Here is a 15,822-nt window from a genome sequence, read left to right on the forward strand (position 1 = left end):
GTGAATAACAACTACGGATGATTTTTTAAAGCCTGAAGGAGGTCTTTTTTGTTTTGGGTATCTGAAGCAGAAAAGTACCCATCGCAGGTCAGCTGTAGAGAAGATTTTTATATTTGGCTGTTGTGTACACATATTAAACAGTATTCTGTTTTTCTTCTTTATCTGATAAACTTGAGCAGTGCTGTCTTGTTTGAATGTTACTTGTCTAGTTGCAGATAAATATGTTTTTATCTACATTTTACCTTAATGTAGTTTGAATAGAGGATTACTTCCAGGTCACTGGATCATCAGTATCTGAAAACTAATTCAAATATTAAATTGGATGTAGTAGGTCACCTTAAAAGCCTAGTTTTGAAACATTATTGCTGAGATGCTGAATGTTGCGCCGACCAATATGAGGGCAGGTGTCACAGGACAGGGAGTGTATTCCAGGGACGAATGAAATCCAGGAAAGCACTAAAACATGAAGCAAAGTAGCAGTAACTGTTGTGGCCTAAGGAGAAGTTTGGTGGCAACAACATTGCCTAAAAACTGTTCATTTTCTTCACAGGTTGCCATGAATATCCTAAACAGTGGAAGATTTAGCATGGGCAGTGCATCTGCTGGAATGATTAAGAAGTTGATAGGTGGGTGACTTAGGTGTTCTGGATTGCTGGGTGCCATGCAAAAAACTGATCTGCATAAGGTGTATAGTGCAGTTAATTCAGTATAGTAACACTGGTCTTGATCATAACAACATCGCTATATTGTCAGTCACAACATGCTTTGACTTCTTTAAAACACTAAAATAGTTCTATTTTAAATTTTTATTAAAAGCCTGTTCAGTGTTTTAACACTGAAGTTTTTTCAGTTCATATAGTTGAAAGTTATTGCCTGTGTTGCATTTTTCCAAAGTAAAATGCTCTTACTAAGAGAACAGCCTCTATGCTATTGCTTTAAAAGGTATAATCTCCTGTAAAACCTCCCATTTGAATAACTGGGTCAAAGCTTATACACAGTAATAAGTAATAAAATTGGATTCTACCAACAGTTATGCAAAATAGTACCAGAAATCTCACTAAAGTAATCAACTAGCACTAAAACGTGCCTTCTCTAAGAGAACGGGTTCACACCTGAGGTTCTTGTTTAAAAGCCTTTGGCACACTGTTCCCAGAATTGATCAACACCGTCACTGTGAGGGTGTTTGTCACAAACTACTGCTTGTGAAGCAGCAAGGGGTTTACTATGCGTAGGTTGAAGTGTCACCATCAGTCGACAGAAAGACACTGCCAGGAGGAATGGTCTGTCACAGTTACAGTTCTGCTGGTTTGAGATGGATTTTTTTTTTATTTTTTTTTAAAGAAATGACAGCAGAGTATGCTTGTACCAGGAAACAATTCAATAAGAAACTGAGCGAATTTGGATTAATTCAGGTAAAAAAAGAAAAAGAAAAACCTAAATCTCTGTACTTTGTATTGGCTGAGTGCAAGGATGTAGATTATGTTGGTGTTCTTTTGGCTGTACTAGTTTAAAGAAATTGCTGGAGGTATTAAATTTGTGTGAACTTAGCACAGACTTTTGTAGACTGATCTTTTAGATGTCTGCAATGATAAATATAATGAAGATAGATTTTATTTTGGGGGTTTTTTTTAGATTTTTCACTATTGTTTTGCATTAGTACTTTTTAGTATTTGATAATATGTTAAATGTATGAAAACTGCAGTAGTGCTCTTAAGTTTCAGGCCTGTCTGTGGGGTTTTACATCTGAATTACTGTATGATTTCTCGTATTACTATTTGACAGGAGAAGTTTTGTTTTATGGCTGTGAAAGCATATGTAATGGAGAGTATGGCTTACCTCACTGCAGGAATGATGGACAGGCCAGGGTTTCCCGACTGCTCTGTGGAGGCAGCCATGGTCAAGGTAATAAATTTTATTGAAAGACTTGCCTACAGCTTTAAGCTACTACAGACTAACACCTCTTCTGTTTTTCGGTCTGCATTCCAGACTGCCGAGAGGCTCAGGTATTACACTTAGGCATATGATACAAAAAACTCAGCCAGGTGAAGGAAACAGATACTACTGTTTTCTCTATATCCCATGTACTATTGATTATCTCAGATGCTGGCTTTGGCACCGTACAAAATAAAAACTGCATACAACAGGTTTGGAATATCGTGGTCCTCTCAAACTCTGTTTTTATGTGGCCTCACACGATAGCAAGTGTAAAAAGACACTCAGCTGTATTTGCAGCTGCAGGCCTGGCTAAGGTGCTTCTGTCCTGGCTTTAACTCACAACTGGTTGCAAAATACACATTAAGAGTCAGGCCCTCTCTACGGGAGTGTCACTGTTTAAGGCGTTTCTGCTGCGTAGGGCTGGGTGCTGCTGCCTGGCAGGCACCCTTGCGGAGAACGCAGATTTTCAGCCCCTATTGATGGTTCCTTACGGTGCGGTCAGTTTGAAAGAACTCGTGTTCTGGTGAATCGGGACAGAAGCGAAGGGCTCCAACCAACCAGCTACAGCTCTTCTGGTTTGTGGCTGTCACTCTCCCAGGAATATTTCCTTATAGAGACGTTTTTGTGGATTGCCAGGAAACTATGTAAGTTTGACCAAAGTATACACCCTGAGCCATTAAGGATACTATTTCAGGCAAGCTTTTAACAGGACTGTTGTAACAGCAGTACGAAATACTACAGCAATGTCACGCAGACACAATAACAGAGCCGTGTATTCTGTATTTACTGTGTAGCATGGTGATTAAAATACTGTTCAACGGCAGGTGTTCAGTTCTGAAGGTGCATGGGCTTGCGTAAGTGAAGCACTGCAAATTCTTGGAGGCCTTGGCTATATGAAAGATTACCCCTATGAACGCTATCTCAGAGATACCAGGATACTTCTGATTTTTGAGGCAAGTATCAGTATACTGTTTTTACTGTAAACTGAAATTCACACTCTCACATTCTGTAAACCTGAGCATTCAGTTGAACAGGCCTTCATTTGTTTAGATGCAAAGTCTGTAATAGTTAGTCTGAAGAACTAATCTTGTTTTCTTTGGAGATATGGATAGTACTTTCCTGTAATAAAATACGGCTTTTATAGACTAACCACAAAGTGTGAGTTACAGTAGGAACTGGCACCAGCTTTGCCTCTGACAAGAACAAACTGGATATATAGTGGTATGTGTGGTAGTATGTATACATGGTAGTATGGATACAGTTACATATATATACTGGTAGTGTATATACAGTTTCTGAAATATTTAGAAACTTTCTAGATGTTTGTAACAAAATATGCAGCTGTTTTAAATACGCTGGCATGAGAAAAAAACTGTTCCGTTCATGGCTTGGGTTGCTTATTGTTTTGAACAGACTAAAGGATTCTAAATTAGCATAAAAGCCTAAACTGTTTTAGTTGACAAAAGTAACTCATCAGCGTATGTTCAGTCAATAGTTGTAATTGCACATGCTGACTCCTGATAAGATCGGAGTACAATGTCTGCCTAAGCAAGAGCCTTACAAGAATGACATTGGCCATCTTGCTTTGTATCAAGCGTATTTTGAAACCTTTTTGCTGCTTTTGTTCTCATGTATCTGTGCTAATATAAGTGACAGGATTTGGTAAAAGGTATGGGAAAAAAATGTAATTTTTAAACAGATTTCCCTAATAGGATTTTCTTTTTGTGGCTAAGCTATTCTGTTGGTGCCTGGACTTGTGTTCACCTTTCCCTTTGTGTGCTTCTCACAAGTGAAGTAAGGAAACTCACAAAATAAGTTTAATTAACTTACTGGTGTGTATTTATTTTTTAAAAAAATTTGGCTGTGAAATTTATTCTGTTTCCAAGCTGGATTATCAGTGACCATTCATCTGTACATCTGAGTCAGACTTCCAGACTTGATTTTCTTGATGGGGCATTTAGAAATGATCATTTACGTCCTGGTGTCAGGACAGCAAAGATCTCAACTGCAAATTAATGCAAGCAAGAATTTTCCAACTGCAGCTCAGTGCTAGCAGTCACCCAGCTCCTCCTGCAAACACACACATGTGTTCTTATCTCGTGGAAGTAGGAAGAGTCAATTCCAATATTGATTAAAGAGCAAAACCAGCCAGCCTATAAGGTCATCCTCCTACATCCTGGGGGGGGTTTGATGTTTATGAATCTGACAGACAGACTGAACAGTAAAATCAAAACCAGACGAAGGGAGTCCTTTCTGGACTGGTCAAAGCAGAGAACCCCTCTCGCATTGGGCAGGAAGTCTTGTTTAAAAAACCAAAACACCACAACATTGGAATTCCTGTAATTCAGCTAATTTTTCTCCCTGATCCCAACAGTTACATAAAGTTACTGTTCTGCTAAAACAAGGTTTTGCTTACCTTGTTGCTTATTTTTGCCTGTTGATGAGGGACGTGCCAGCAGATCAGATAAATGCACTTTGCTGCAGCCAAGGACAGAACACTTGTCCAGGATCTGTTTCTGTTGGCCAACAACAACAGGAGGTAGCCTGTGCTGTGTACGTGCCCCCTAAACTTCTGCTTAGTCTTAATAACAGACAGACTACTTCTTCTTTGAGCTACAGCCTCTTGTCACTTGGCCTGTCACTGGGTCATTATAGTTTTGACACTGATCTAATAGTCAGGGTGCTTTTCATCTGTGACCAGCCTTCTGTGTTTTGATCTTTATCCTTCAGCCATCTATATTAAAACAACCAATCATATAAAAGATTCCCAAATATCAAGTTGTACAGTATCATCTTAGTTTCTTGGTCTGTATTTGCTTTCCAAACAGGCATATTGAGCGGTTTTACAACTATTTAAGTGTTCCTTTACTGGAACAACGCAGAACTTATTTTTTTCTCAAAATGCATTGTCTGGTTTCTTTGTCGTTGTGATATATATGTATGTTTAATAATGAGAGTCTCAACTTCTTCACAGCTAAGTGAAATCAGAATTTATAATTGAGATAAAGCAAAAGATAGCAAACATTTATGGATGGATGAAGAGTAATCTTTTTAATACTAGAACAATAGAAGGCAAAGACTGGCAAAACAGACCTGCGTGGAAAACATTCATTAATATTGTAAACTTTATAGTTAACTAAAGAACCTGTCTTCAAAATTATACTTTAAAAAAAGTTAATTAATAGACTGTTTAGTCTTTGGTGCTTGCTTCCAGTATCCCTGACCCCCTGCAGCCATATGTCCTCTACCTCCCCAGCTTTTGTTACTGCTTCAGGCAGACTCACCTGGGGGTGCAGTTTCTGGCATAAGTGTGTCTGCCATACAAGTGATGATCATCTTTTGTCTTGCGTAGAGCTCTCAAAAGAATTTTATCTATCTTACCCATCCAAATGCATTTTAGAACATTTCAAGGAAAAGCACAGCACAAGTTATTTAGACATTAAAAGCGGTTGGGGGGGGGGGGGGGAAGTATGCAAAATATTAGCACAGTGTATCTAGATTTTTTAAATACTAAAACCACTTTGGACTCAATACTGACTTCACTTTATATTATGTTTTTTACAGGGAACAAATGAAATTCTGCGAATGTATATTGCTTTGACGGGTATGCAATATGCAGGCAAAATCTTAACTGACAAAATTAAGTATGTTCTTATTTATTGCTAATAGTTTTTAATAAACAGAATGTGTTAACTGTTTAATTATAGATAAGAGGGAAAACTAGGAAAACCACAGTATTTTTCAATGCATTCTCTAAAAGGTAGTTCAATGTTATAGGGGTCTTTTTCTTTTTAGTTGGATGTTTTATAGATTGTATTTTCTAATTCCAGCTGCTGTAGAATTGTTTCTTAGAAGACCAGTAATTAAAATTTTATAACAAAGTTTTATTGGTAAGACAGCTGTATGGTACATACTGAGTACATATACTGGTCTCTGGAATTTATTGTGAGTAATTTTTGAGAAGAACTGAATACGAATGATGCTGTATACTTTTAAGGCCATGTAATTGTTCTCCAGACTTCATAGTAAAATGGGTCAAAAGACTTGATGATTCACAGACAAACTGCAGGTGTTTTGGTAAAGCATTTAGAATTCCAACTGGTTATCTGAACCTCCTGAAACTTCCCTTGCAAACCAGGAAATGGTCTTTAACAGCTGTTGTTTACCCAACTTTTTAGACAAATCAAGAAAGGAAATGTGGGAATGGCACTGGGAGAGTTTCTAAACAAATTACAGGACATCATGGGCAGAAAAGTGGATTATGGGCTAGTTGGTGACCGTGGAGTGGTGCATCCCAGCCTCCAGGTAAGGGGAGGGGGCACACAGTGCTCTTTGGTCAGATCCAGACACTGGTCTCTCATATTTGATTCCCTTCACTGCTTGTCATAACTTGATATCCTCTTTATGCGAAACTAAACGTGAGCCTAGGAACAGTGAGATTTACAAATTTAAGCAGATGTTTATACCATTTCAGGGGTAAGGACTGAGTTACAGCTATTATATGGGTACATATCAAGGTAAAATGAAGACTGCTCTATGTCTGTATTTATACTAAATCCAGGTTTACATCTATTTTAGTAATTTATATAAATTGAGCCTTCACAAAGTCTTTGTAATGGTCTGTTGCCTTTCACAACAAGCTTAGTTACAAAACACAGTATTTTTTTTCCTGTTTAATAGTAACACAGTTTTAGGTAAGAATTTCTGTGTACTATATATGCATCCTTGCTTAACCACTTAGTCAATAATTTTTCTGACCAAAGATGAATGTTCCGTTAATAGAAAAATGATAAGGTCTGTTTTTCCTGTGATACTTTGTTAGTGATTTGAAAAACAGTAACAAAATGATTTTTACTGTTCTGTCAGTATACCTGTCCTCCAGGTCAGATATGTACATCAGACCCACAGGTAAGAGTTTTTGCAGGGATGTGCCAGTACTGTTCCATTCCCACAAGGGACCTGGACAATATGGCACAGTATGGATCCTTCGGGTCCATAGGCTGCGTGCTGCAGTGCCACCCGAGTATGTGGGAGGATTGTTTTGACTACAGCAGTTCTGACCTAGTTCAGACCCACTTAACTTGCATTCATGTTACAAGAATCAGCATAATGAATGAGTTGCGTTTATGAATTAATAAAAGCCACATATGACGCTGGAAATTTTTATTCCTACTTAACACCAGCTTTTAAGACTATCAGGGAATTCACACAGTAGTACCAGATAATCTTTCTTACCAGGGTTTTCTTAACATGCAGCACTTAGAATAAGAATTAGGTTTGCTGTCCAGAACCAAATGTTGCGTAAGAATTTTTCAAACTACTATTTGCATGAGCACAAAGACTATACTGAAAACTTACCATAAGTAAAATTTAGAAAATGTTAATGCATATTTTATAGAGAAAGAATAGTGCCTATTTGTCTTTCAGCAGCAAACTGGATGAATGTTAAAAAAAGCCCAGTGCTTGCCAAGAGAAAAATCTAGTGTTACAGCTGGGCTTCAGGACCAGGGTGGCATCTAAACAGTGATTTCTTTATTCCCTCCCCCCCTCCCCAAAAAAAGAATCAACATCTTATAATCCCATTCCTTTCAGGTAAATAGGGAAACTCTCTCATTTTTAGCTGGGAAGACAAAGATGTAAAATAGTGAAAGAGCATCTTAAAAGGGAATTCTGGTCAGTGACTAGAAGTTGATAATAAATGCTGCATTTAGCAGAAAATTGAACTGCCTTTTTATTTTTTTAGAGAGGGAAAGTTCATTCTTGTGGTGTGGCACGCACCTTGGGGCTTGCGTCGTTATTTTGCTTCAGTAGCATTGCGTGTTCATTGTTCAGCTTAGTGTGTACATTGGTCCTTCATTTTGATCACTCACAGTTGATTCCAGACCACGTAACAGTGTTCTGCTACACTTCAGTCTTGGCTAATTAAAACAGGGAAACTAGTTAGCTTTGTGCTGTAGCTGAGAATTCTAATTTGTGTCTTGGCTACTAAACCCACCAAAACACTGGCCTCCTGCAGCCAGACCACTGAGGCCCAGGACGGTGGGGGCAGAGCAGCAGCTTTCTCATGCGGAAGGTGGTGTCACCCAAGTCACGACCTTGGTTTATTTATATATGTCCTCTAGGTGCTTCCCTGTAAATACGCCAGTTGTTTAGCTCCGTGTCCTGCTTTAAGGGGGCATGGGCATGCTTGTTTTTTCCCTTGGAAGACTACTTCAATTGTTGGATTTTCTGTTTTATTTCGTAGGAAAGTGCCAAGAAACTTGAAGAAAACATTTATTATTTTGGAGCTACAGTGAGAGGCCTGCTAAGTAGGTTTGGCAAGGTAACTATTATTTCTCTTATCTGTCTTCGTTATTGAATAGTTTATCCTCAACCAAATTGGCCTTGCCTAGAATCTGGCATGGAAATGGCAAGAGCCAGGATTTGTTTACACAAGATGTTTCCATTGAATGGAAGAAAATAAACTGAAATTCTACACTTGATGTAATGGACAGCTTATGTCAAAACAAAAAACCAAACCAACCAAAAAACCTAGCAATCTCAGTGAATTAGTTGGTTTCTTCTACCTCCATAAGCACAAATCCTGCCTGCTCCAGTGACTATTTTAAGTACTTTGCTGCTCACAGTCACTGGAACCCATTTTATCCTGTTCCTGAATGAAAAGCTTATACCAGCGGTTTTTTGAATTTACGCTATTCATCCATATTGTACAGCAAACAAATCTATAATTACGCCATGCAAAGTGGTGCAGTTAAAATAGGAGAGACTGAATTTTAGAATACCCTGGACTTTCAATTTTGTGACAGTTAACCTGATGTGTTCTAAGAATGCTTATCTGACTAGGCCCCACCCCATTCCACTTAATACAGTTTTTTGAACAGGCTTAATACATTTGGTACATTAATTTCAGTGATTTTGGCATTTACCAAAGTGGTTTCAAGACACAGCACTTTTACTGTTGGCTGCAGCCAGAAAGACTGTTAAAAGGTGGAATATAGTTAATCCAAAACTTGGTAGTTTAAAGGTAGTTAATCCAAAACTGTTAAGAAGCGGCATAGTTTAATACAAAACTTCCTGACTCACAGTAGAAATTCTGTGTAACAACTTACCTGTCTATGCTAGATAAGTATGAACATAAATACAAAGTATGAAAAAAAAGCTTGGTTAAAATTTTACCTTGATGAACTACAAGCTAACAGTCGTTTTTACTCTTCTAGACAATAGTGGAAGAGCAGTTGGTTCTGAAGAGAGTGGCAGATATAGTTATTAATTTATATGCAATGACAGCAGCTATTTCCAGAGCTAGCCGGTCTATCAGTATCGGTCTAAGAAACCACGACCATGAAGTAAGTGCACTTTAATATCAGTCATACCTGTTTAATGTCACTTAACAGTCAGTATTTATTACCATTCTGCCTCACGAAGTGTTTTGTAATAAAGCGGCGCTACCCAGCCCCAGACTTTCCCTTGCAATGTTACAGCCTATCTGTGTTTTACAAGGCTCTAACGAGCTGTGTCTGCCTCGACGTGCCAACTTTCCCCTCAATTCTGAAATTTGCACAAGCATGGTGCTGTCCTAAAAAAGTGCTCTGAAGGAGCAGGCATTGCATGCTAATGTCTCAGACTTTGCAAAACCTCAATGACAAATAGCTTTCGTTACACTTAAAAGTACGCGCTCTATGTTTGTTAAGAATTTACATCTACCACAGCAAACTCTTCTGGAAAACCAACAGTGCACCAGAACGTTTCTAAACTGACCAGTGCCAGAGTGCAGTAACCACACCACTTCCCTCTCTGGTGCTCTGAACATACAGGGTGCACGCTATCAAAGTGTTTAAAATGTTTAACATACATACACATTTACCAATTAATTACAAATTTGCATGTTCTCTTAAACCTGCTAATACCATGCAGTTCTTCCCAAACTCTTTCCATAATCATTAATAAATAGTAACATAATAACAACAATACTTAATAAATTTATTGACAGTAAAGTGAGCATTTGACATGCAGGTGGTTGTGTAGTAGCTCATTTAAAGTATCACGGTAACAGTTATGCTACAGGACAAAAAAATCCACACTGATTAACCTTTGTCTTCATATTTTGTGTATGTAAGCCCCTTCTGGGTTTAGTACCAAAAATGTCTCCAGGTCAATTTTGAACGAAGGAAGGGGTCATCCCAACTCTGACACTCAGTAGCTGTGGGGGAAAAGTAAGAACTAAGTTTGTTACATACATTACTAGCTTGCAGCGCTCCCTTATCGAGACACAACACTAGACTTGTAGAAGTTTAAATGACTACATTTTTTTTGTTTATGAAATTAATTTATTAGTTTTTAACTGAGTTTTACTATTTTCTCAGGTGCTTCTTACAAATATCTTCTGCATGGAAGCATATTTCAAGAATAATTATGCCATGACTCAATTAGAAAAATGTAAGTTCTATAAAATAAAAGAGTTTTTATACTCTTATGGCCTTCACAGACTCCAAACAAAAAGTAGGTGTTTTTGATGTGACCAGCGGAATAGTTTTGCTCTGCCTTGAATTAGGATGAGGAACAGAACTGGTACCAGTTGAATATAAAGAGTCTCTTCATTTAATAGACAAAACAAACTGCAGTGATACTTTTTTTCCCCTGCTGAGGGGAAGAACATTAAATCTGTCAGTAGCAAATACTCCTGTAAAGAAAATACTAGATAACTTAGGTATTTGACCTATTTGGTTAAGTACTGACCAATTAGGCATTTGGTCTGTGAAACTCAGTCTGCAATAATCACTCTTTTTTTAGAAGACGATGTTAAATTATTTCCTGGCTACTGCATTTGTATTCTAAAGTCCTTTTTGAAAGAAATTTAGAAAAGCTATTTACAGTACTTCAGTTAGTTAACTTTCCTTCTGTTTCTCCATAGATGCAGATGAAAATCTGGATGACTCTATTAAAAAAGCTGCAAAGCAGGTACTGGAAAAGAGAGCGTACACCTGTTCTCATCCACTCGACCGGACATTCTAATTACTTCCCTGACGGAAATACCGATGAATGTAAATCACAGACTAATTTTCTGCAGTTCAAGTATTTAAAAATTACTGTTTCATGAGTTTACCAAATGTAGTTAGCTGTAACTGTGTAAAATAAAACCTCTAAACACAACTTCATATGAAGAGGATAAATAAATAAATTTTATTTAAATCTGAAGTTATCTTATTAGATGTATATGTGTCTGTTCCCCTTGGAGCTAAATAAAGACAGTTGAGGTTTAGACAGTGAGCTGTGTTTTCCCAGGGAAAGGATTGGGTGGTTTTGTAAGTGTTTTTAAGCTTAAATCAACTACTCGCCTTTAGAGAAGCACTGAAAGACTTGCAGAATCAGAACAGTTCAGTTTGGAAGGAACCTCTGGAGGTCATCATGTCCACTGGACTGTGGACAGCAGCACCAGCTGGGTGGTGGGTTCACTGTCTCTGAGCTCCCATTTCAATGTTTTTCCTTGTATTTAATCAGAACTCCTCCATGTTCTGTTTCTGACGCTGGTCTTAAGGGACTTACGCTGGCCCCTTTGCTTTGTTTTGGTTTTTAAAACTAATAGGTGTGGGTTTTTATAACCAATAGGTGTGGGTTTTTATTTAAATACAAGATTACATTTCTGCAAGAACTGAATAATTAAATGAAGCAGAGCAGTATCTTGCATGATTTGATGACATGACAGCAAAATAAGGCCAGAACTCATCTCCCACAATAAAGAACAAAATACCAATTAAACCACTTTTAACATTGTTCCATATGTAATTAAGACAGTAACTACAAGTTTCCTGTCAATGCAAAATTTGCCAGCTGATATAGTTTAATTTAGAAAGTTCAAATAACATGAAACTTCTTCAACTAGTAGTTAAACTGGAAAGGTAAACACTGCTCTTCAAGAGCTTAGATTTATGCTTCTTGGATGAGAAATGCTGCAGCCTACGTTCCCTGGCGTAAGGCCAGGTGTACGGCTGAAGGGTCAGTTGAACTCTGGAAAGTTCAACCTGTGAACACATAAGGTAGGTAATGCACAGGGACACCCAGGGCAAACCTCATTCCTTAATTCTGAAGTTTGGACTTGAAAAGGAGACCTCCCAAGAATGCCAAGTTGTCCTATATCTAATTAATTGGTTTGTTGCTTTGGGATACATGCTAATAATTTAATTTATTGACCTCGTAATTTATTGTTATAATGTCTGTATACCGCAGCTCTTTGACATGCACCATATAAAATAATGTGGGCCGACTTTTGCTATTTCTAGCAATAAGGTGGTCTTGAATGTGCACCTCAGAGTTTTTCAAACTTCTTACACTCCCTGTTGTGCCGGGGGGTAACAGTCTTGCTGCACTTCAAGCTGTGCTGGTCATCACGGCCTGGAACGAAGCCACTGGTGACACCCTTCCTCCCTCCTGGGAGGGCATCCGACCCGGTGTCACAGGACTGGTTGTCCAACGCTGACAGGGCTGGGACAGGCTGGGACAAGAAAACAGTGTATGTTCAGGTGCTCAGCCAGCTTGGTTTTTAAAAAAAAAAAAAAAAAAAGAAAAAAAAAGAGGTGCGGGCAGCCATTCCTCACAGGACATTTTCGGTGCCTTTGCACCCCAATGTGAGTCAATTTTTAAATGCAGATTCCCCAAAACATGGACAGGAGAGGGAAGCTGTTGTGCCCTCATATTCTGTTACATAAATGAGCCCCAGAGCATTTACCTTACAGGCAAACTACAAGGTTGGAAATGTACACAGCTAAAGCACACAGTGCTTGAAGTTGTACAGTCTTACAAGCCTGTATTTGAGATCACTTTCTTTTTTAAGAAAAGAAAAAAAACACGATTATGTGCAACCTTTGTGCTTCAAAACCTTTAAGCTACATATCACAAGCTGACTCCTAGTGTTAAGTGGAAAAACAAAACAAAACCAAAACCAAGCAACCAAATAAATTAAAAAAAACCAAACCCACACAACTGTCAGGTTAGTCGTTAAAGCTAAAGCTCCAGCTTGGAAGTGTCCACACAGATGTCATACAGCCCTCAGGGGGTTTGCTTGCCTAACAAATGAGTAGAAATATTGAGCAGAAATTGTCCCAGTAATCAAACAGCTGCACCAGACAAGATCTGAGAGAATAAATCTACTCAGAAGCGTGATTTGAACGTGAGAAGTGAGCATACCTAAAAGCAGGTGATCAGATTACACCCACAGGAGGCTAAATAAAGCACATGGTTTGAGAGACAGTCCAATATTTGAAGCAGGTACAGGAAGCCTGCGTAATGAAAATTTTTTTAAGTCAATATTTGCTTTTATAGCAAAAAAGTGAATCCTGTTAGAGATACAAAGCTTGCACCTAGGAATAGGCACTATGCACAGGAGGGAGGTACATGGCTGGACCCCAGTGCACCGGGATGAACAACGAAACCTTGGGAAGGGCGTCGGAGCACCTGAGGGCTAGTCCAAGCGATCCCTCGGTGTTCCGGCAACGCTCAGACCTGCACGGATGGTAACGACCTTTCATCAGAGCACCAGGAATCCTAGTCAGGAAGACAGGGAGGGGAATTACACTGCTTGTATAGTATGGAGGAAAACCTGCAGCACGCACTTAGTAACCAGCTCTAAGCTGCTACAGCAAAGATTTAAAAAAAAAAAAAGAAAAGAAAATCGGGTGAAGGCGGCAGGGATCTAAAAGAGACAAATCGGCAGAGAACGCAATAGCGTAAGAATGTGCAAATAGAAGGCAATGGCACTAAACTAGCTAGTGGAGCTGAGATACTGTGTTCACCCTCCTGAAAACAAACTTACATAAAAATAAGCAGAAAATAAATGATATTGTGATAATGTGACACTGCATGTTTAGCTTTAATATATCCAGTCTATGTTCCTTCAGCAAGCCACATCATCCAGCAAGGACATTTTCTTTCTTTTTCTGTCAGAATTAAAACACTGTACTGGAAAAGGAGATGAGTTTAGAAATTATTAAAAGCAGGAATTAAAAATACATCAGGAGGGTTTTGTTGTTTGGTTTTGGGGTGTTTTTTTAATCTTTCTTCCAAAGCAGACCCATGGAACTTAATGCACATAACATCCTTTCTAAAAGATTGTCTTTTTTGCAAAAGGGTAGCCAATTTAGTGAAGCAAGACAGAAATATCTTCCCATCAGCTATAGTTGGAAGGCTTGAAAAATGTGTTCAAGAAACTTGGGCTATGACAAAGTCTGAGTGCCATAATTAGAATGATGTCATTAAGTGCAAGATGTAAGTAAGTTATCTAATAAACAAATAGCATATATGCAATCTAGCAAAAAGGGGTCTGCATTGGAATTATAGGAAACAGGCAAAGAGTCGAAGATGGACAAGTTTCACAGTTTGAACAACCAAATCAAAGCAGAAGGCCAAGCACAGAGAGCACAAAGGGATCCGCAGTTCAAAGCCTGACGCTCTAAACCGAGGAGGCCAGGCAGCTTGCTGCTGAGTGTCCATTTAATACAAGGACTGGCACTCAGAATATTGAAAAAAAAAAAGGGGAGGGAGGCATGGTGGCAGCAGCGAGGTGGCCTCAAAGGTTTAACTCTGCTTTTGTTACCAACATTCTCATAGTTCCTGTGTTTGCTTTTCTAGAGCATTTGTAGCCAACAGCGAGCTTCAGTCCCTTTGATCAAAATCAGCTTTAAGAGCGGGCTCGGGGTTTGGGTCAGTCATTTAGATGCAAGCCCTGACTATGATTCAGCCAACAAAAGAACAGTTAGGTGCAGGCCACCCATACAGCTTTTCATATTAATGAGCACAAACCCTTTAGTCTTGCAGACTGGGGTGTCTGTGGGGGATTTTTGCACCACCAGGCTGAAGTGCAACACTCAGGACGTCTATACAGCACTATGGTAATCAAGAGAACACATGGGGAGACATTTGGCATCCAGTCTATAGAAGTGCCTCGACCCCTACATTTCATTAGGGGGCATTACAATTTCTTTTAGAGCTGCTAAGCCAGCTGGCCAAAAATTGTTCTTTTCTCACCCACTGCACACTGACAGGCAAGGTAGTTAATTGAACAGAAATCCTCCCCCTTCCTCCACTATCTCTGAGCATCAAAGCAAAGAACTAGAAAAAAAACAAAGAAAAAGAAAAAGAAATCATTTTGTGCCTGGCCTGATATATTTTTCTAAGAGCTTTGTAAGATTGAGTCAACCGGTACTATCAACGCCAATTTTAACAAAAATTTTTACTTCCAAAAGTACTGTGCTAAATTAAGAGTGTCACATGTTATCTGCCTTCCACAAAGTAAGTGCAGGACAGCTGTTGTGCAAAGGTAGGTGCCAGGGTCAGTGCCCAAAGACAGGTACCCTTTACCTTCAAAATTGGTCCTGCCTTGCCGAGTGAGAATTTCGGAGGTACACCTTGCAGAAGTCCATGGAGCTTCTGTAGCTGAAACCTGGCTCTCGGCCCACACGTGGGTAACTCAGCTGCTGTGGAGTGCCAGTGAGCTTTCAGCTTGGTATCGTCAAACGTAGTTTGCGGAATCCGAGTAGCATCTTCACAAGGCTGACAACAGACTGTAGAAGAAACAACAGGCAATGGAAACCAGTTAGATGGAAAAGATATGTTTTGGCTGTTTGAACTAAAAAAGGTAGGCTAAAATCCTCTACTGCAAAGAACACCATTTCTCCCAAGGATTCCACTAGAAGAAATGATACAGTTGTTAGAATAATGGCTAATGCCCACAACAAAGACAATTCACTGTCCTGTAGGCTCCATAAAACACACATGAATGTGGAATTAATCCTGACTGCTTCCAAAAGCATTTCTCTGTAGGAAGAACTTGCGAAGAACTGCACTAAGCAAGTGTTTTGCAAGTTACAGGGTAACAGGCAGCAGAAAAGTTGCCAG

The 15,822-nt window shown here is 39.0% G+C and overlaps 2 protein-coding genes across 11 annotated transcripts in view; one reads left to right on the forward strand and one right to left on the reverse strand.

The window, feature by feature from the left end:
- The window catches only part of ACAD9 (acyl-CoA dehydrogenase family member 9), a 28,928-nt gene extending 17,804 nt beyond the window's left edge, over nucleotides 1-11,124 (forward strand). For both annotated transcript variants that reach the window (XM_049826652.1, XM_049826651.1), the window contains exons 9-18: nucleotides 551-626; nucleotides 1,342-1,412; nucleotides 1,783-1,902; nucleotides 2,760-2,888; nucleotides 5,500-5,579; nucleotides 6,114-6,240; nucleotides 8,180-8,257; nucleotides 9,153-9,281; nucleotides 10,299-10,371; nucleotides 10,847-11,124. In XM_049826652.1, the coding sequence (XP_049682609.1) occupies nucleotides 551-626; nucleotides 1,342-1,412; nucleotides 1,783-1,902; nucleotides 2,760-2,888; nucleotides 5,500-5,579; nucleotides 6,114-6,240; nucleotides 8,180-8,257; nucleotides 9,153-9,281; nucleotides 10,299-10,371; nucleotides 10,847-10,947 (984 nt within the window). In that variant the 3' untranslated portion in view covers nucleotides 10,948-11,124. The remainder of the gene's footprint in view (nucleotides 1-550; nucleotides 627-1,341; nucleotides 1,413-1,782; nucleotides 1,903-2,759; nucleotides 2,889-5,499; nucleotides 5,580-6,113; nucleotides 6,241-8,179; nucleotides 8,258-9,152; nucleotides 9,282-10,298; nucleotides 10,372-10,846) is intronic.
- Nucleotides 9,788-15,822, reverse strand: part of CFAP92 (cilia and flagella associated protein 92 (putative)) — a 130,479-nt gene continuing 124,444 nt past the window's right edge. For 3 of the 9 annotated variants that reach the window (XM_049826643.1, XM_049826641.1, XM_049826646.1), the window contains 2 exons: nucleotides 15,286-15,488; nucleotides 11,139-12,424 (listed from right to left, as the gene is read on the reverse strand). In XM_049826643.1, the coding sequence (XP_049682600.1) occupies nucleotides 12,239-12,424; nucleotides 15,286-15,488 (389 nt within the window). In that variant the 3' untranslated portion in view covers nucleotides 11,139-12,238. Of the gene's footprint in view, nucleotides 10,136-11,136; nucleotides 12,425-13,383; nucleotides 13,474-14,952; nucleotides 15,037-15,285; nucleotides 15,489-15,822 lie in introns of those variants that run through there. The other 6 variants (XM_049826644.1, XM_049826647.1, XM_049826642.1 and 3 more) reach the window with 5 other exon arrangements.

This window comes from Accipiter gentilis, chromosome 23 (genome assembly GCF_929443795.1).
Source record: "Accipiter gentilis chromosome 23, bAccGen1.1, whole genome shotgun sequence".
In the NCBI taxonomy this organism is placed as follows: domain Eukaryota; kingdom Metazoa; phylum Chordata; class Aves; order Accipitriformes; family Accipitridae; genus Astur; species Astur gentilis.